We start from the raw sequence: 16955 nt of genomic DNA, 5'->3' as shown, positions 1-16955 counted from the left end.
AGAAGTGTTGGTTTTTATATGCCAACTTTCTCTACCACTTAAGGGAGACGCAAACCGGCTTACAATCACCTTCCCTTCCCCTCCCCACAACACACACCCTGTGAGGTAGGTGGGGCTGAGAGAGCTCTAAGAGAGCTGTGACTAGCCCAAGGTCACCCAGCTGGCTTCCTGTGGAGGAGTGGGGATACAAATCCAGTTCACCAGATTAGCCTCCGCCGCTCATGTGGAGGAGCGGGGAATCAAACCCGGTTCTCCAGATCAGAGTCCACCGCTCCAAACCACCGCTCTTAACCACTACACCACGCTGGCTCTCCAGATAACCATCGCGATCTTGCACTTTAAGAAAACAACACTTGTCCCCCTCAGTCCTCCTCCCACAAGAGGCCGGAGTACGGCACACACTGCAGAGCCAGGCAGCCATGGTCAAACAGCTTGTGTGGCAGTTTCCCCTTTGAAGCCCAGGAGTCTGTCTTGGGGTCGTAGCACTCAAGCGCATCGGAGTCTTCGATGGCGTTATCGCTGGTGAGGCAGCGGCCTCCTGTCAAATACAGCTTTTCATTGATTACTGCTGTGCCGTGATGCATCCTCCTGTCCTTCATATCTGCACACTTCACAAATTTGTTGGCCTTAGTATCGTAAGCAATGACTCGCCGGGTATACCCTAGAACAAAGCCCAAAAAGTCTGAATGAGAAAGAAAAGTATAAAGGACAGCTTAGGAGTTAACAGTGATGATGACTCCAAAACGGAAGTGGATTGTAACTCAAGGATATTAATAATTTTTGCCTTGTTTACATGTAGGGTTGCCAGGTGGGTGGTTTTGGTGGGAACTTGCCCGCCAATCCACCCAGCCACTCTGGAGTGGTGATCTGGAGTGACAAATTTTGGGGTTTGAGTGTTAAAACGGCTGCAGCGATGCGGCGCTTCCAGAAGTAAAACTGGAAGTGACGTCATCACGTGCACTCACCCATGGCCACCCAAACCCCACCCCTAAAAGCTCCCGCCGATCAGGAGGGGGGACCTGGCAACCCCATTTCCATGTACCATCAGCGGTGTGAAAATCCAACCCACATGGACGCTGCCGTTGTCTAGCAAGCCACTCATGTGAATGGATTTGTCCATTTTGTGCCCCGTCCTCACCCATTGCCGCCAGCCTGGCAAGGCGCTGCTTGCCGGGGCCACGTGGCAGCAGCGGCTCTGCCCCAAGGCCATTGGCAACACCTCTGCAAGTCTTCCCCACCGGGACGGCCGCCTTTCCCCCTGCATGCTCCAGCCCCGCAGTTGCTTGCTTGCTCACTCACCCACCTGCCGGCCTCTCCAACTTCTGTTTGGCTCCCTCCTCGCTTGCTCCCCTCCCCGTGACATCATTGCACATGGATACAGATCGCTGCCCCCCTTTTAGCCCGCCTGCTTCGGCCCGCCAAATAGCTGAGTGTTGGCAGGCAGCAGCAGGAATCCCCAGGAGATTGCCCGCCATTAGCCGGCACCTGGGAACCCTAGTATTGGGGCCAGTACCATTTGATTTGTTCATAAAAGATCTGGACCAAGGGGTGAATAGTGTAGTTGCCAGCTCTGGGCTAGGAGATTCCTAAAGATTTGGGAGCGGAGCTTGGAAAAGGTGAGGTTTGGTGAGGGAAGGAACCCCAAAGGGTATAATGCCATAGAGCTCACCCTCCAAAGCAGCCTTTTTCTCCATCTTAGGGTTTAAGCTCATCAGTTGAATTATTGGCACAAAGATTCAGAATAAATACATCTCTGTCACCTGGAGACCAGTTGTAATTCTAGGAACTCTCCAGGCCCCAAGAGCAGGTTGGCAACCTTGTTATGGGGGAGGGAAAGACTTTCTCCTTCTTCTTTCTCATTCTCCATGCCATCCTACACTCACAGAAAAGAAAAATTACCATGCCTTTGCCAAACCTGACTTCGTAGATAGTTCAAATCTAAGATCTTTCTTTACATGGTTATCGTCCTGCAACACTGCTCTTTTCTAAATTTCTGTGTTTTAACATGAAATGGTTTCAGAAGAATGCCACTGTGTTCAGACACAATTACAACAATAAGTAACAACCTCAACAATAAGTAACAACCTTTGACAATATCTCATGTAAGCCAAGAATCCCATTACTCAGGCCAATAAACCCTTTTTGTTTTGATGAGAATTGTCTAGAGAAGAATTCAGATATATTGGATGCTTTAAAATTTCTTTATAATTGTGTTTATTATTATTGTGGTTTTCTGTTCCAGTTGCTGATAAGCCAGGAACAACTAGATGATGTTATGGCGTACTTACTGGTAAAGGAAAACTTATCAGTAGTAAATCTCTCCACTTTAAAGGAGAATGAATTATGTTTTAAAATGAACTGAAATGTTTGTGTTCTTTGTTAAATAAACCGAAAAGCTTAGGGTTTAAGCTCATCAGTTGAATTATTGGCACAAAGATTCAGAATAAATACATTTGGAGGCATTACATTTGCAAATCTTTTCCCCAGACGCTGTCTGTTTCCCTCCATACAGAACTGTTTCACATGTTTTGATTTTTCCACGTAGGAAATGTATGTGTGTTCTACAGAACAGAATGCATGAAACACACATACATGTTGATTTCCCCATGAGTATGTGCAATGAGAAGCCAAGGAGGCTTTTTGTGATCATGAGTCATAATCAAAACATGTGCATGCATCACACATGTGACACTACAAACACAGACGCACAGAGAAAGATTTTAATGCAGACAAACATAATGGGGAGGGGCTGTGGCTCAGTGGTAGAGCATCCGCTTGGCATGCAGGAGATCCCAGGTTCAACCCCCGGCATCTCGAGTTAAACGGACTAGGTGATGTGAAAGACCTCTGCCTGAGACCCTGGAGAGCTGCTGCCAGTCTGAGTAGACAGTACTGACTTTGATGGACCAAGGGTCTGATTCAGTATAAGGCAGCTTCATGTGTTCATGTGTGACACAGCCAACATTTGAGAGAATTAATTTGAGAATTAATCCTGAAATCTTAAGATACAGTCATAAAGTCCTTATCACTTTTTGATTAGGTTGGCCCTAGTTAGTACTTGGAGAGGAGTCTGCCAAGGAAGTCCAGGATGGCTGTGTAGAGGCAGGCAATACCTTGAACACCTCTAAGTGGAGGAAGGAACTACACTGCATTGTCATGCATGTGGAAGAAACCATTCCACCCGCGGGATTCTGCATGGTGAAAACCAAATATCAATGTTTAAATAAACGCTACCTCCAACTATGAAAATCCGGTCTCCGATCACAGCTGCTGGCGCACAGACATTCTTCACCACCCGAGTCTCCATTCGGAACCACATGTTCCTAGTTACATGGTATACCTGAGAAACACAAGGGCATGAAATATTTTCCTGGATTTGGGGTAAACTACTGTCCCTAACTGCATGCCTCAATTTTCTTTCTGAAGTGAAGGATGGCTGATACATGCTTTTGCAGAAATTATCATCTATTGCTAAAACAGAAAAGTACATTTACAGTGCCATCCTAAGCAGAGTTATACCCCTTCCAAGTCCATCAAAATCAATGAGCTTAGATGGGTATAACTCTGCTTCGGAAAACGCTGTGAGTTTCCGTGATCAGGTTAAGAAGATTGTGTTCATTAACAGCCTTAAGTACAGATCTCACTTGCTGGACTGGGCATGTGGGCGTGGAACAGATATGCACAGAGAACACTGTCCAAATGCACCTTGAACAATGACACCATCCATCTTTACTGCTTTGAATGTGACATGCACTCAAATGTGCATCCTAGTGCAATCATTGCCCTTTGCCTCTTATGCAGCACTAGTGCAGAGCTGGTGTGTAGCAATTTAGCAGTTGTAAAATAGGAAGGAAGCCAGCTCTTCTGGTTAGCTATCCTTAGACCATTAGCATCTGCTCCATCTGCCAAAGTCTAAAAACGACTGCCCCATGTGACTGGCAACTTTCCTCTTTGTTAGCTGGGTATTCAATGACAAGAGCCGCTGAATCTGCCCTGCAGTGGTCAAACTGCAGATGTCCTTCTTGGTCTCTTATTAGAGAATATCTGACCTCAAAATACTCTGCAAAATGGCTGTGTTATGAAACAGAATTACTGCATTGTGGACGTTAATGGCTGCATTCAGATAGAGCTAGTATAGAGTAGTGGTTTGAGTGTCAGACTGGGAACCAGAAGACATAGGTTCAAATCCCCACTTTGCCTTGGGCTAGTCATACTCTCTGTCAGCCTAGAAATGGAGTAGGGTAAAATTATGTATACCACCCTCAGCTTCTTGCAGGAAGAAAGATGGGATCATTGTATATACATGCCATCAGGTTGCAACAGATTTATGGCAACCCCAGCTAGGGACTTTCAAGGCAAGTGAGAAGTAGAAGTGGTTTGCCATTGCCTTCCTCTGTAGAGATTTCCTTGGTGGTCTCCCATCTAAGTACCAACCTCGCTTAGCTTCTGAGATCTGATGAAATCGGACTACACCATACTATTCCACATTCCAAGAATGGGGTTAAGGTACTTCATAAACAATAATAAATCATTGAATGAAGAAGAAGAAGAGTTGTTTTTTAAATGCTGACTTTCTCTACCACTTAAGGAAGAATCAAACAGGCTTACAATCACCTTCCCTTCCCCCCCCCCATCCACAACATACACCTTGTGAGGTAGGTGAGGCTGAGAGAGCTCTTAATAGAACTATGTCTAGCCCAAGGACACTTAGCTGGCTTCATGTGTAGGAGTGGGAAAACCAACCAGATTAGCTTCTGCCGCTCATGTGGAGGAGTGGGGAATCAGACCTGGTTCTCCAGAGTGCACTGCTTCAAACCACCGCTCTTAACCACTGCATCATGCTGGCTCTCAATGGACAAATATGCATGAATGTGGCTTGCTGGCAAACTTGCATCCTTGTCTGTCTCCCCCTTTAATTTTGCATGGAGAATCCCAGTTAGAAATGAATAGTGCAATTGTTAACAGAGCTATACGTTTCTCAGCCCATTTTGAATTAATGCAGATGCTTTGGTTAACCAGAGTTAGTTTGTCCCTCCCAAACTAGGATCCTTACAAGGGAGAGGAAACAGATCTTGTGTGGCTATATTCATATCTCACATGAAACTGGAGTCAGTTTATGACCCGGATTTTATCAAGGACAGAGGAGGGAAACAGGAGGCCAACAAGCCAGGTTTATTAATGTTGGTTACAAGTGACATCTGAAGACAGACATTATTTTTGTTTAAGAACAAATCTTGTCTACATAACAGAACATTCTGCTGGCTTTCCCCACAGCGTGCTTACTACGTGCCTCCTTTAAACTTTGTTATTTTCAATGCTCCAAAATAGTTGCATTTAGGGATTTAAGGCTGCTGACATTTGATATTAAAAAGGCACACGAGGTGGGGTCAGGCAGTAGAGCCTCTATGGGCACAAGCAGGCAGTCAGGCAGATGATATCATACAGACATTTCAGGACTCAGGCTCTGAATGGACCATGACCCGGCCAATGGCGTCAGCATTTCATCCTCATGCTCACAGCAAGAACTATAATGCGGGATCCTGTACTGCTAGAATAGCCAGCTCTGGGTTGGGAAATTCCTGGAGATTTCGGGGTGAAGGCTGGGGAGGGCAGGGTTTGGGGAGGGGAGGGACCTCAGTGGGGTATAATGCCATAGTGTTTAGCTTCCAAAGCAGTCCTTTTCTCCCAGGGAACTGATCTCTGCAGTCTGTGTGGGAGGTCAGTTGTAATTCCGGGAGATCTCCAGGCCCCACCTGGAGGTTGGCAGCCCCGCATACTGCAAAATGGTGCCAGCTTCCTTGGTGGGCCCCCTCCAAAGTAAGAAAAAGATCTTTGTGGCAGTAGCTGATTATAATGAAATAAATGCTTGTGCAAATAGAAATTTTAGAGGTGATTTTCTGGAGAGGGCGATTCTGGATTAGGAAGTGTACCTGGCTGTCTACCATGCAGAATTCAAGATAGATCATCATGGGAAAGGACGGAATCTATCGCTTTTTGAGTCCGGAAACAAGTCATTCAGTACTTTGGAGAACATAGGAATAGTCAAACATGGCGAGAGATGGTGTTCTCACAAGTTTGGAATCATGTCACTACATTTGCCCAATATTGCCTCCAACAGTGATAAACTGACACAGTGCAGGTGAGACATTCAGTATTAGTAGTTACCTGTATTAGCCGGACAGGATTTTGCATAATATCCTCTCCTCCAAAAAGGTAGATTCTTTGGTCTTTAGCAGACACAGCGGGATGAAGTACAGCAACAGGCATATTTGCCATACATTCCCAAATGTTGTCTATGCTGTCATACCTTTCCATGGAATTTAGGATTTCCTGGTTCTCCCCAACCCCACCAATGGCAAAAATGTAGTTTTTGTAGGCAACGCTCCTGTGGGAATAGCGTGGAACCAGCATGGGCTCTACCAACCGCCACTGATTAAGTTTGAGTGAGAAGAGGTAAACATTGTCGCTAACTTGCCCCCGCCCGTTGCCGATGGGGATGCCCCCAAGGAGATAGACATTACTGTGTAAGCTCACTGCAGAGGCCTTATAGAGACATGTTGGGTATTTGGCAAGGGTCAACCACTGGTTCGTCTTCTCATCATACAGCAATACATCCCTCACGGTTTGCTTGTTGTCCTTCCGACCGCCAACCAGGAGGAGGAACTCTCGGTACGAATATCGCCGTGGAACGTGCCACATGGGTTTGACGTCAGGAGCGCTGGTGGTGTACAAAGAAAACATCTGCTTACTCGCCAGTTCCAGGATACTTCGACAAGTGGGTGACGACTGAATGAGGGAGTCATTGGCGATGAAGTGAAAGAAGAAGGTAGGGTGGACATACTGAAGCCTTACCTTCTTGAACAGGTCTTGGATGTAGCCTTGCCGTGCTTGGACATCATGCCGAACCCAGGCCATGAGGGCCTCGAACACCTGCTCCTCCTCGCCACAGAGTTCGTCATCTCCCAGATAGTTCAACAATTCCAAGGCGCAAAGTTCTTTCAGGTCTTCAGAAGTGGCTACTTCAGGGAAATGCTTCAGAGCTATTGCTTTAGCTTTCTTGTTGAGATTTTCACAGTGCAAGTATTCTGAGACCCTGATCATGCTGAGACAGTTATCTGGAGTCAGGTGGTTCTGGAGGTAGGCCGAAGAGGCCTCAAATAGCCTTGCATATTGGAGCATGGAAGCAGTCTCCATCAGATACAAAACATTCTCCACTGTTATGAGAATCTCTCCTGTGTAGACATAAGTGATGATACAGTGAAGAATGCCTGAGTCGATACCTTGGAGGTTGACTTTTTCTTGACAGCTCTCTATAAAGTTGTTGCAGAACATTGCCTTGAAGTACGGGCTGCTTGAAGCAAGCACATTCTTGTGGCACGGGATTTCAATGTCAGTTGTGCACAGAATGACGTCGGTTAGGATTCTGTTTTGCCGTAAAACATTAAGCTGCCTTAGCAGTTCAGAGGAGAAATCCTGGTCTTGGAAGAGCAGGTCTTGTGGGGTTTCCTCTTCCATAAGGAAACTCAAAGGGTTGTCAACATTAATTCTTAGTGGCGTTTCCTCAAATCATTCAACTTGGAAGCTCAAAATCCAACAGTTCTTAGAAATATAGCCTCTATAGATCAGAAATGAGAAAAACCAGCAACATATACCAGTAGAAGACCAAACATATCAAGAAAAGATCACACATCTTATTTTATAAAATGAATCAGGTAGACTGGAATTCTGGGGTTACCTATGTTTAGGTACAGGGTCAGATCTGTGATGATGCCATCTGAAGAGATGGTTGCTTTAGATGGCAGATTTGCGGGGGGGGGCATGCTAACCTCTTGTTCTGCCTGTCACTAACCGCCTGCCTACCTTCTGTTCCACCTGGTAGATTGTCCTCCTTATCTTCTTGTTCTCCCAGGTTTTTAGCAGCTTGATTAATGCAAGCCACAATGTTAAAAGAATACATAATTTTTTAAAAAAGCGTATGCAGCAAAATGAACAAACCCATTCCTGCTTCAACCCTAAAGCTCAAAGCAAACAACTTATTCATGATAAATATTTTGAGCGCAGACATGTTGGCCTTTCGTTCTCATGAAGCACTTGCAGTTTTAGCATCTTTAATCTCCTCCCCCCTCACCCCCAAATTTAGTCATTCCCAAAGAATGTAACTCTGGCAGAGCAACATGACAAACAAGATGCCTAGACACTGGGAAATTGCAGTGAAAACGATACATTTATTTACTCTGCCATTGATTTCGTTCTCATATCAACCAAGAGAAGGACCAGGGCTGGAGATTCTTTTTGTTTACTTTGTGCAAAAATCTGCCAAAACGTTGCCCTCCCAGCTTGTCCCATCTCCATAATATTCTGCAAACCTCCCGGGTAAGGCCTGATCTAAACATGATGCCAGCGGAGGGGAAAGCACTCTCTTGTGGGACTTTGCACTCCCTCGATGTCTTGTTTAAGCTAGGCTGCAAAACATCTATGTGGGGATTTGTAGCTAGTTTGCCCAGGCAACGAGTTAGTTTCAGCAAGACACAGGGTGAATGCAAAGTCCCACAGGAAAAGTCCTTTTGCTTTTCCAGCATCGTGTTCAAATCAAGCCTGATTTAGGGTTGTTTTTTTTTTTTAAAAAAAAGAGCAACAGTTTTAGCATTAATTGCTGTTGAAGGAAAAAATAATTTTGAAAGCTCTGCTACCCTTGAGTGAGAAGGGCAGCTGCCATCTGGCTATTCAGCCTCCCTCTCTTGTCTCAAATAAAGCACAAAATATGTAACCTTGTTCCTGCTATGGCCGTCTCCGCTGAGCTGCAGTGGCCAAATGCACAATAGGCACAAAAACCAGGCAAAACCTCTCCCCCAATCTAACTGCTCCCATTTGGAGTGAAAATGGCGGCACATCTATTTACCTTATTCGCTCCCTGCCTTCGGTCCGCGGTGTTGTTTATTCTCCGTTGAAACTTTCCATGGCTAGATTGTGAATATGAAGACTACTTAAAAAAAAAAAAAAGCTATTAAACCTTCGTGTGCTGGCTCTTTCGCCGGTGAAATGATTCATAGGGGGTGATTTTTCAGGTTTGTTTAGTACCAAGGCACTGTCACGGCTATCTCGAGATTGCTTAACTAGGTGCCACAGCGAGGCACTGTATACATTCCTGGTCTAAGAATAGTTATCCATGTACTCTTCACCGGGTTGTCGCATGTGACTTCCCACTTGCCAGCTACAGTGAGGTGCACAGAAAGCTGAGCTACCAACCATGCCTGAGGGGTGTTTTTCTGGCAAGTATTTACGCATGAAAATAGACACAGAGCTGAAGGGCGGGCAGCTTACAAGAGCTCTGGCCTGAATCAGTGAAAGGTCCCCGAGGAGGTAAACTAGTAATTCTAGAAGCCTGTAAACAGTCTGGCACTTCTAGAGGCTTCTTCTAGCATTGTAATGCCTGAAATCATTATTTGCTATGGGAAATGTATTAGAAATGTATTCTTTGATTTGAAATATATTCTTTGTAATCAATAAAGTATAATCTGCACCTATGAATATGCCAGATTCAGCATATATAAGAGTTGGCATCTATTATAAAGTCCCACCAGGCACCTATAGATATTAGCAGGCCTCAATCCTAAAGAGGCCACGTTTCACCCTTTAGTTAGAAGTTCAGTAGAGAAGCTATAGAAGATCTTAGTATGCTCTCATAAGCTGCTCCCCCCCTTCCCTCATCGGGCCAGCTAGGAAAACTCCCTTAGTTAGCCTTGGCAGATGCCAGGGTCCAAGATAAGAACTTCAGTAGGTTAGGATCAAACAGAGAAGCACCTGACACTGGTGGGTCTTCTCTGCTCATTAGAGAGCATTAGATCACCACTTTCTCTGCAACGCCTTCAATGCTGTTATAGGCTATTCTAATTTAGGGGTCCCAAGTATTGGGCAGTTGGGTCTTACGTGTGTATTACGCCTCTGTAACCACCCATTATCGAAGTCTATATTCATGCTTGTAACCCTTTGATGTGGGTGTGAATTGCCCGGCGCTTCAGGCAATTTTCAGCAGGCTTTTTGTGTATTGGCCAATAAACAAACTGCTATGAATCTTCAACTTCCTACTGTTTTGTTGTGATTGAATATTGATACGCTAAGACAGGCTTATCAGTATCTGTTCACCCCAATGCAGTTATTGTTTGGCTTAGCTTTCGTTCTGCCCGGTGGGGTCCTGTACCTTTGAAATTGTGGTTATTTCCTTTCAAAGCAGAAGGCTGAGTAATGCTAGAATATGATGCAATCCTTAGAGGAAGGAGAATGACTTTTCATGATTGACTTCCGCGATATTTTTTCTTTGTGCGAGCTATCATAACACCTCCCCTGGGTATGTATTTACATGGACATATGTGTCTTGTGAGTTGGGCAATCTAGCTGCAGTTCCTGGGAATGTAGCACGTTCTGGCCTGATTAACACGTGCATGCATACCACATTTGTTTATTGTGCCCTTAAAGGGCTATCGAGAGATGGGGAAACGAGACTGCTTTGGAGGATGCAATCTGTTGTACCCTGCTGAGGTCCCTCCCTTCCCCAAACCCTGCCCTCTCCATTAGGGATGGCAGCTCCGGGCTGGGAAATAAATGGCGATTTTGGGGATGGAGCCTGAGGAAGTTGGCGTTTGGGGAGGGGCAGGACTTCAGTGGGGTATAATGTCATAGTCCATCTTCCAGTGTGGATTCTAGGGTTGCGAGGCCCCCCCTGTCCACCAGCGGAGGATGGAGGCTAAGGTAGCTAGATCCAGGTTGGGAAACACCTGAAGATTTGGGGGTGGAGCCTTGAGAGGACAGGGACCTCAGTGGGGGTACAATGCCATAGAGTCCACCCTCCAACACATCCATTTTCTTCAGGGGAACTGATCTTGGTACTCTGGAGATGAGGTGGAGTTCCAGGGGATCCCCAGGCCCTAACTGGAGGCTGGCATCCCTACTGGATCATGTTTTGCTAATGGTGGTGTCTTCTTCTGCTTCAAGGAGTCTTCCCCTGAAGCAGGAGGTAGGGAAGAAGAGCACCCAAACTGACACACAGTATTCAGCCCTTGAATGTTTGCATTACTGCTCTCCATCACGACTACCTGAGTCTGAGATCTTGATCCAAGCCCTACTTTAGCAAACCCCAGCTGAACTCAGAATCTGACCCATATGTTTAAACTGCCTGGTGCTACTTTTGACTCAACGCCAAGAACCCTTTGCCTCCTGCCAACCTCCTGCAGAAGCATCTTTCTAATTTTGGCTCTGCCTCAAGTGGAATGAAGATGCTGTTGAACTCAGATGATCCCTTCCTTGCCTTAAGGGAGTTTTGTACTTTTACCTACTGATGTTACATATCGCCTACTACTGATGATGTGCTATATGGCTTATTTCTATTAAATGAAAATATTTCTATGATGTGAAAGTCTAAAAAAAAAATCCCTAAATGTAAACTGGTTTATTTTAGAAATGTTTTTTCTATATGGCCTAGTACAAAAACATGGCAATAGTAGTGATGGTGATGGTAAAGGATCTGGCAAAGGAAATGCTTCCTTTCTCCCATTTTTTAAGGAGAATCATACCCGCTTACAATCTCCAGCCAGTGTGGTGTAGTGGTTAAGAGCAGTGGTTTGGAGTGATGGACTCTGATCTGGAGAACCGGGTTTGATTCCCCACTCCTCCACATGAGCAGCGGATGCTTATCTGGTGAACTGGATTTGTTTCCCTACTCCTACACATGAAGCCAGCTGGGTGACCTTCGGCAAGTCACTTTCTCTCAGCCCCACCTACCTTACAGGGTGTCTGTTGTGGGGAGGGGAAGGAAACGTGATTGAAAGTTGGTTTGAGTCTCCCTTAAGTGGTAGAGAAAGTTGGCATAGAAAAACCAACTCTTCTTCTCATTCCTTTCCTCTCCCCACAACAGACACCTTGTGAGGTAGGTGGGCTGAAAGAGTTCAGAGAGAACTGTGACTAGTCCAAGGTCACCCAGCTGGCTTCATGTGGAGGAGTGGGGAAACCAACCTCTGTCACCGGATTAGAGTCCGCCACTCATGTGGAGGAGTGGGGAATCAAACCCGGTTCTCCAGACTGAAGTCCACCACTCTCCAGATTAGAATCCACCACTCTTTAACCACTACACCACACTGGAAGACACGGTGATTCCAATAAATCCCACCCACTCCCAATTTGGGACATCTGTCTGAATTGGATACCAATTTTCGTTCTAAATACTGCCTGAGACAACTTGATGGTGACCCTAGTTTAACTGCAGGCTTCAGCAATCTTCTGTTGTTTCATGACGTGTTTTATTTGGTCCAATATATTTTAAATAGCCTTGTGGTTGTTTAGAGGAGCTGTTTTAGAGATTAATATTTTGCTAGCTGCCCTTGACTTTCTACTCCCAGAAAGGCTGTATACAAATGCTATAAATAAACAAAGATGGAAAGTATTTGAGAAACACAATAAAACTCCCGAATCAGGACTTCAGGATTCTTTAGACCTTCTTTTACTGATCAGACAAGAAAATGTTACCGACAATATTTTCTGTTTCAGGTTGTAATTAACATTTGTTACTCCTACTGATTTGTAGCAGAGTTGTTTTTCTCTGCAATGATAGCATTTTTGGATGCGCTCTAGGGGGAAAAGAGCAGTCTACTTGTCTGTTGGATGTAATCCTCGCTCAGCCACACAACACCCTGGGTGGTCATGGCAAGTGATGCTCAGTTGGGCCCTCCCCAGAGCCATGTTGATAAAACGAGATGATACGGCAGCCCTTAGAACCAAGACAGGAAAAGACATCCAAATAAATGATTTAAATAAAGAAACACACCTGGGCACATTCATCTCCTCCTCGTCGCTCTATAAATATTAGGGCCTTTTCAGAGCAGCAGCCCAAATCTTACTACAGCTGGCTATGAGAATTTTTCATTTCTGCTAACTAAGGCTAAATGCTACAAGCTAAGGTATGTGTGTGCATTAACTATTTAACTATCATAAGTTCCAGACTTGAGAAATCAAGCAAGACCTTCCAACATTGGAACTTCTGGCTTGCACATCCATGAACTGCTTGAGCAACGAAACCAGAAACTGTTGCTTCAGAGGTTCTGGGAGATTCAGGGGTGGAGCTTGGGGAGGAAGGGATTTGGGGGTTATAATGCCATAGTCCCTACAAAACAGGCCCCCTTTCCAGAAGATCTGTAGTCTGGTGAGCAATAGTAATTCTGGGAGGTCTCCAGGCTCCACCTGGACATTAGCAGCCTTAGTCTGGCTCCCACTGGAGTGAAGAGGCTGACTCACCAGTATGGTGTAGTCATTAAGAGCAGTGAACTCTAATCTGGAGAACCAGGGTTGATTCCCCATTCCTCCACATACAGCCTGCTGGGTGACCTTGGGCCAGTCACAGTTCTCTTTGAACTCTCTCAGCCATACCAACCTCATACGGTGTCTGTTGTGTCTGAAGTGGAGCGGAGTATAAAAACCAACTCGTCTTCTTCTTCGTAACCCTACCCCCCCAGCTTTTGCCAAGTGGATTAATTTTTCAAACAACACATTAGTCGTAGAATAGAAGACATAGAATCACAGAGTTGGAAGGGACCACCGGGGTCAGCTAGTCCAACCCCCTGCACAATGCAGGAAATTCACAACTCCCTCCCCCCCACACACCCCCAGTGACCTACTACTCCACGCCCAGAAGATCCTGGGCATGTAGTCATCCCACCAGAAACCCTTCACCACAAATCAGCAGCAGCCTGGCCCTGAGCTCCCCACCCCAAAAGACCCCTCTGAAATCACTGCCCCAAGGTCAGCCTATGCAACCTCCACACTCACTCCTCCCCTCAGGACAAGGTTAAGAAAGGATCCCTTTTGTGACGTCAGGGGTAGACTGGACCTTTAATTTATAGGGAAGGTTCCCAGAAGGCCGCAGCTCTGGTGATTCACTGGCAGCCAGGAACAAGTTGAGCTGAGTCCCTATGGTGTGGGCAGTGCCACAGGGACCCTTCAGCTTAGAGTTGGCCCGCAGTGGCAACGAAGAGCCGCTCGACTCGGTTTGCTGCTGGACCATTTTAATGTCCCAGTCTGTCCCCATGCATATTAGTGAATTATCACCCTACTGAATGGTGGGGACTCAACATGTAGGGTTGCCAACCTCCAGGTACTAAATTAAACAAATACCTATGCTGACATAAACTATGTTCAAACAACAACAGCACGAGGGCTCAAGTCTTAACAATATTTACTGACACAATTATTGTAACATACAATCAAATAGCAAGTATCTTCATTAAATTTAGAACTGTTTTTCACACAGGAACATTAGAAATGATAACGAAGAAGTAACCACTTCCTTTCAATTTCTGTTCCTCAACACACTGGTTGCATCACTGATGCAACATCACTGCTGTTGTTGTTTGAACCTCCAGGTTCAAACTAGCTGGAGATCTCCTGCTATTACAACTGATCTCCAGCCGATAGAAATCAGTTCACCTGGAGAGAATGGCCGCTTTTGAAGGTGGATTCTATGGCGTCATACCCCATTGAAGTCGCTCCCCTCTCCAAACCCCACCTCCTCAGGCTCTGCCCCAAAAATCTCCAGGTATTTCCCAACCTGGAGCTGGCAACCCTATCAACATGGGATATAAGGAGGTCTTTCAACAAAAGTACCCCTACTTCAAGTTGATACCCAGAGGGATTATCATGATTTCCAAAACCCTTTTCCAGGGTTTTTACTTTCTAGGGGTTGAGAACTAAAAAATTTGTTGGTCTTTAAGGCACTACTGGACTTGAATTTTGTTCGATTTAGTATAGCACAGAACATCCTTGTGCCTCTTATTCCCCGAGACACTGCTCAGCTTTCTGTAGAATGACAAGCATTATTTCAGCATTCATGCTTAATCTTTGAATTCCAGTTCTTCTCTTCACACTGACTTGCAAAAATATGTTTTTGCGTAATTGGACCTCTACCTTCTTGTTTTTTTCAAAGATGAGATACATGTGATCTCAGAATGACAACCGATCCCTTTGCACATTTGAGTACCTGAGTAATTATTTATAAATCTGTTTCAGCATGTTCCTGTTACAGAAGGATTGAGACAATAGTAAGATTAAGTGTATGTCTCTTGCACTGGACTCTCCTTTTCCCAGAAGAGATTGACATATTTTATAGGTAAAGTCACACACAATAAATTATACGCCTTCTCAAGCATTTTGATAGCATGCCTGGTCCACACATGGGACAATGTGAGAAGGTAGAATCCAGAGGTTGTAGAATAGGCGGTACCACTGCAGAGTGCAGACAGGAAGGGTCATTTTAAACACTTCCCCATGTAAAAAACACCCTGTTAATAAAGAGTAGTACATTGGAGGTTGGTCCTTACTTTATCCTTTGCATGTTGCGCTGAAGAGTTTAGGGATGGGGCCATGGTTCAGTAGTAAGGTATCTGCTTTGCATGTAGGAAGTCCCTGCTTCTATCCTCAGCATCACCAGTTGAAAGGATCAGATAGTAGGTGACGTGAAATGCCTCTCTGTGAGACCCTAAAGAGCCACTACAAGGCAGAGTGAGCAATATTGACATGGATGGACAATCAGCTTCATATATACATGTGTAACCTGGAACAATGCAAACCCTCACCTACAGAGTGAAGTGGTACAACCCATTCTACCACCTCATCCTACTGCTTTTGTAGACTTGCAGTGAATTCCTGAGCTCTGAGGGTGAAAGCCCTTAGGAGGCCAGGAAGGTGCTGCGCCAGCGTCCGGGCCCCCAGTGCCGGTGTCTGGGCTACTTACACCGGCATTAGTGGCCCGGACGCTGGTCGCCAGTCGCTGCCGTGGCAGAGCTGCCCCGGGATGCCAACAGGGCCTTCTGCCGGTGTCCCACCGGCGTAGAAGGCCATGCCGACGCCCCGGTGTCCTGGAAATCATTCTTGGGGCAGGCTGGGGGGAGGAGCTGCCGTTAGGCAGCTTCCTGGCCCCTTTCGCCCCATAAACACCGGTGTGGAGAAGAAAGAGTGGGGTGAAAAGGCCCCGTTCTTTATGGGGTGAAAAGGCCCCGTGTTTTTTTTTAAGTTGCTTAAATGCTTTTTTTTGTTTTTCGGCATGCAGAGAATGGCTTTAGGAGGCGGTGCAGCTGCATCTCCCCCCCCCCCTGCTGTTCCCCCACGCTGAATCTCAGGAATGCGCTGTAATTGTTTGGACAGACCTGAGTGCAGAACTAAATGTTACCAGAAAATGGCTGCTTTGGAAGGTGGACTTTATGGCATTATACTCCACTGAGCTCCCTCCCCTTCTCAAACCCCACCCTCCCCAGGAATCATCCCCAAAATCTTCAGGGATTTTCCAAGCCAGAGTTGGAAATCCTATATATGTGGAATGAACAGGGTTCTAACGGGTGTCACAGGAATCAGACTGACCGCATGAAAAATGAAAAGTTTTATAAGAAAATAAAAAGTGAACACCACAGCTGCATTCACAACAGACTGAGCAGCGATAAAAGAAAAGGTGATAAATCCTCTAGACATATCCCTCTAGACAGCAATAAGAGATGGGTTATATAATTCTGACTTTGATGGACCAAGGGTCTGATTCAGTATAAGGCAGCTTCATATGTTCATGTCATTGGGTTGTACCCTACAAATCTGTTCCACTGATGGTTAAAAATTCTGCTGGTGGAAGGATCTCTCTGTTGGTGGAAGAGGCTACTTATGCCCACGGAAAGCTCTGCCATTAGCGGACCAAAGTCGTAAGATACAACCTACTGACATCATTTAGGACCTGAATAAGTTTTAGAGTCCATAGCAAACAATATTTTATTTTCTTTAAAAGTTTACTTTCTTTTAAAAAATGTTTCTACTCCATAAAAACATGCATGGTGATATCTGACCATATATCTGACACAACAAAGTCCTGAAATTACATGGCAGCATATTTTGTAGTTGTAAAAAAGAAATAAACCTGAATTATTTCAGGGATA

At 45.4% G+C, this 16955-nt stretch overlaps 1 protein-coding gene across 1 annotated transcript; it reads right to left on the bottom strand.

Moving 5' to 3' along the window:
• Window positions 1-362: 362 nt before the first annotated feature.
• Window positions 363-7555, bottom strand: KLHL38 (kelch like family member 38). The gene is made up of 3 exons (XM_056854378.1): window positions 6166-7555; window positions 3235-3340; window positions 363-661 (listed from the first exon to the last, which is right to left on the bottom strand). Exons 1-3 carry the CDS (start codon window positions 7513-7515, stop codon window positions 363-365), a joined length of 1755 nt encoding a protein of 584 aa, XP_056710356.1. The 5' UTR covers window positions 7516-7555.
• Window positions 7556-16955: the final 9400 nt, after the last annotated feature.

This window comes from Euleptes europaea, chromosome 8, assembly GCF_029931775.1.
Source record: "Euleptes europaea isolate rEulEur1 chromosome 8, rEulEur1.hap1, whole genome shotgun sequence".
Classification (NCBI taxonomy): Eukaryota; Metazoa; Chordata; class Lepidosauria; order Squamata; family Sphaerodactylidae; genus Euleptes; species Euleptes europaea.
This window is presented reverse-complemented; position numbering and strand designations above follow the sequence as displayed.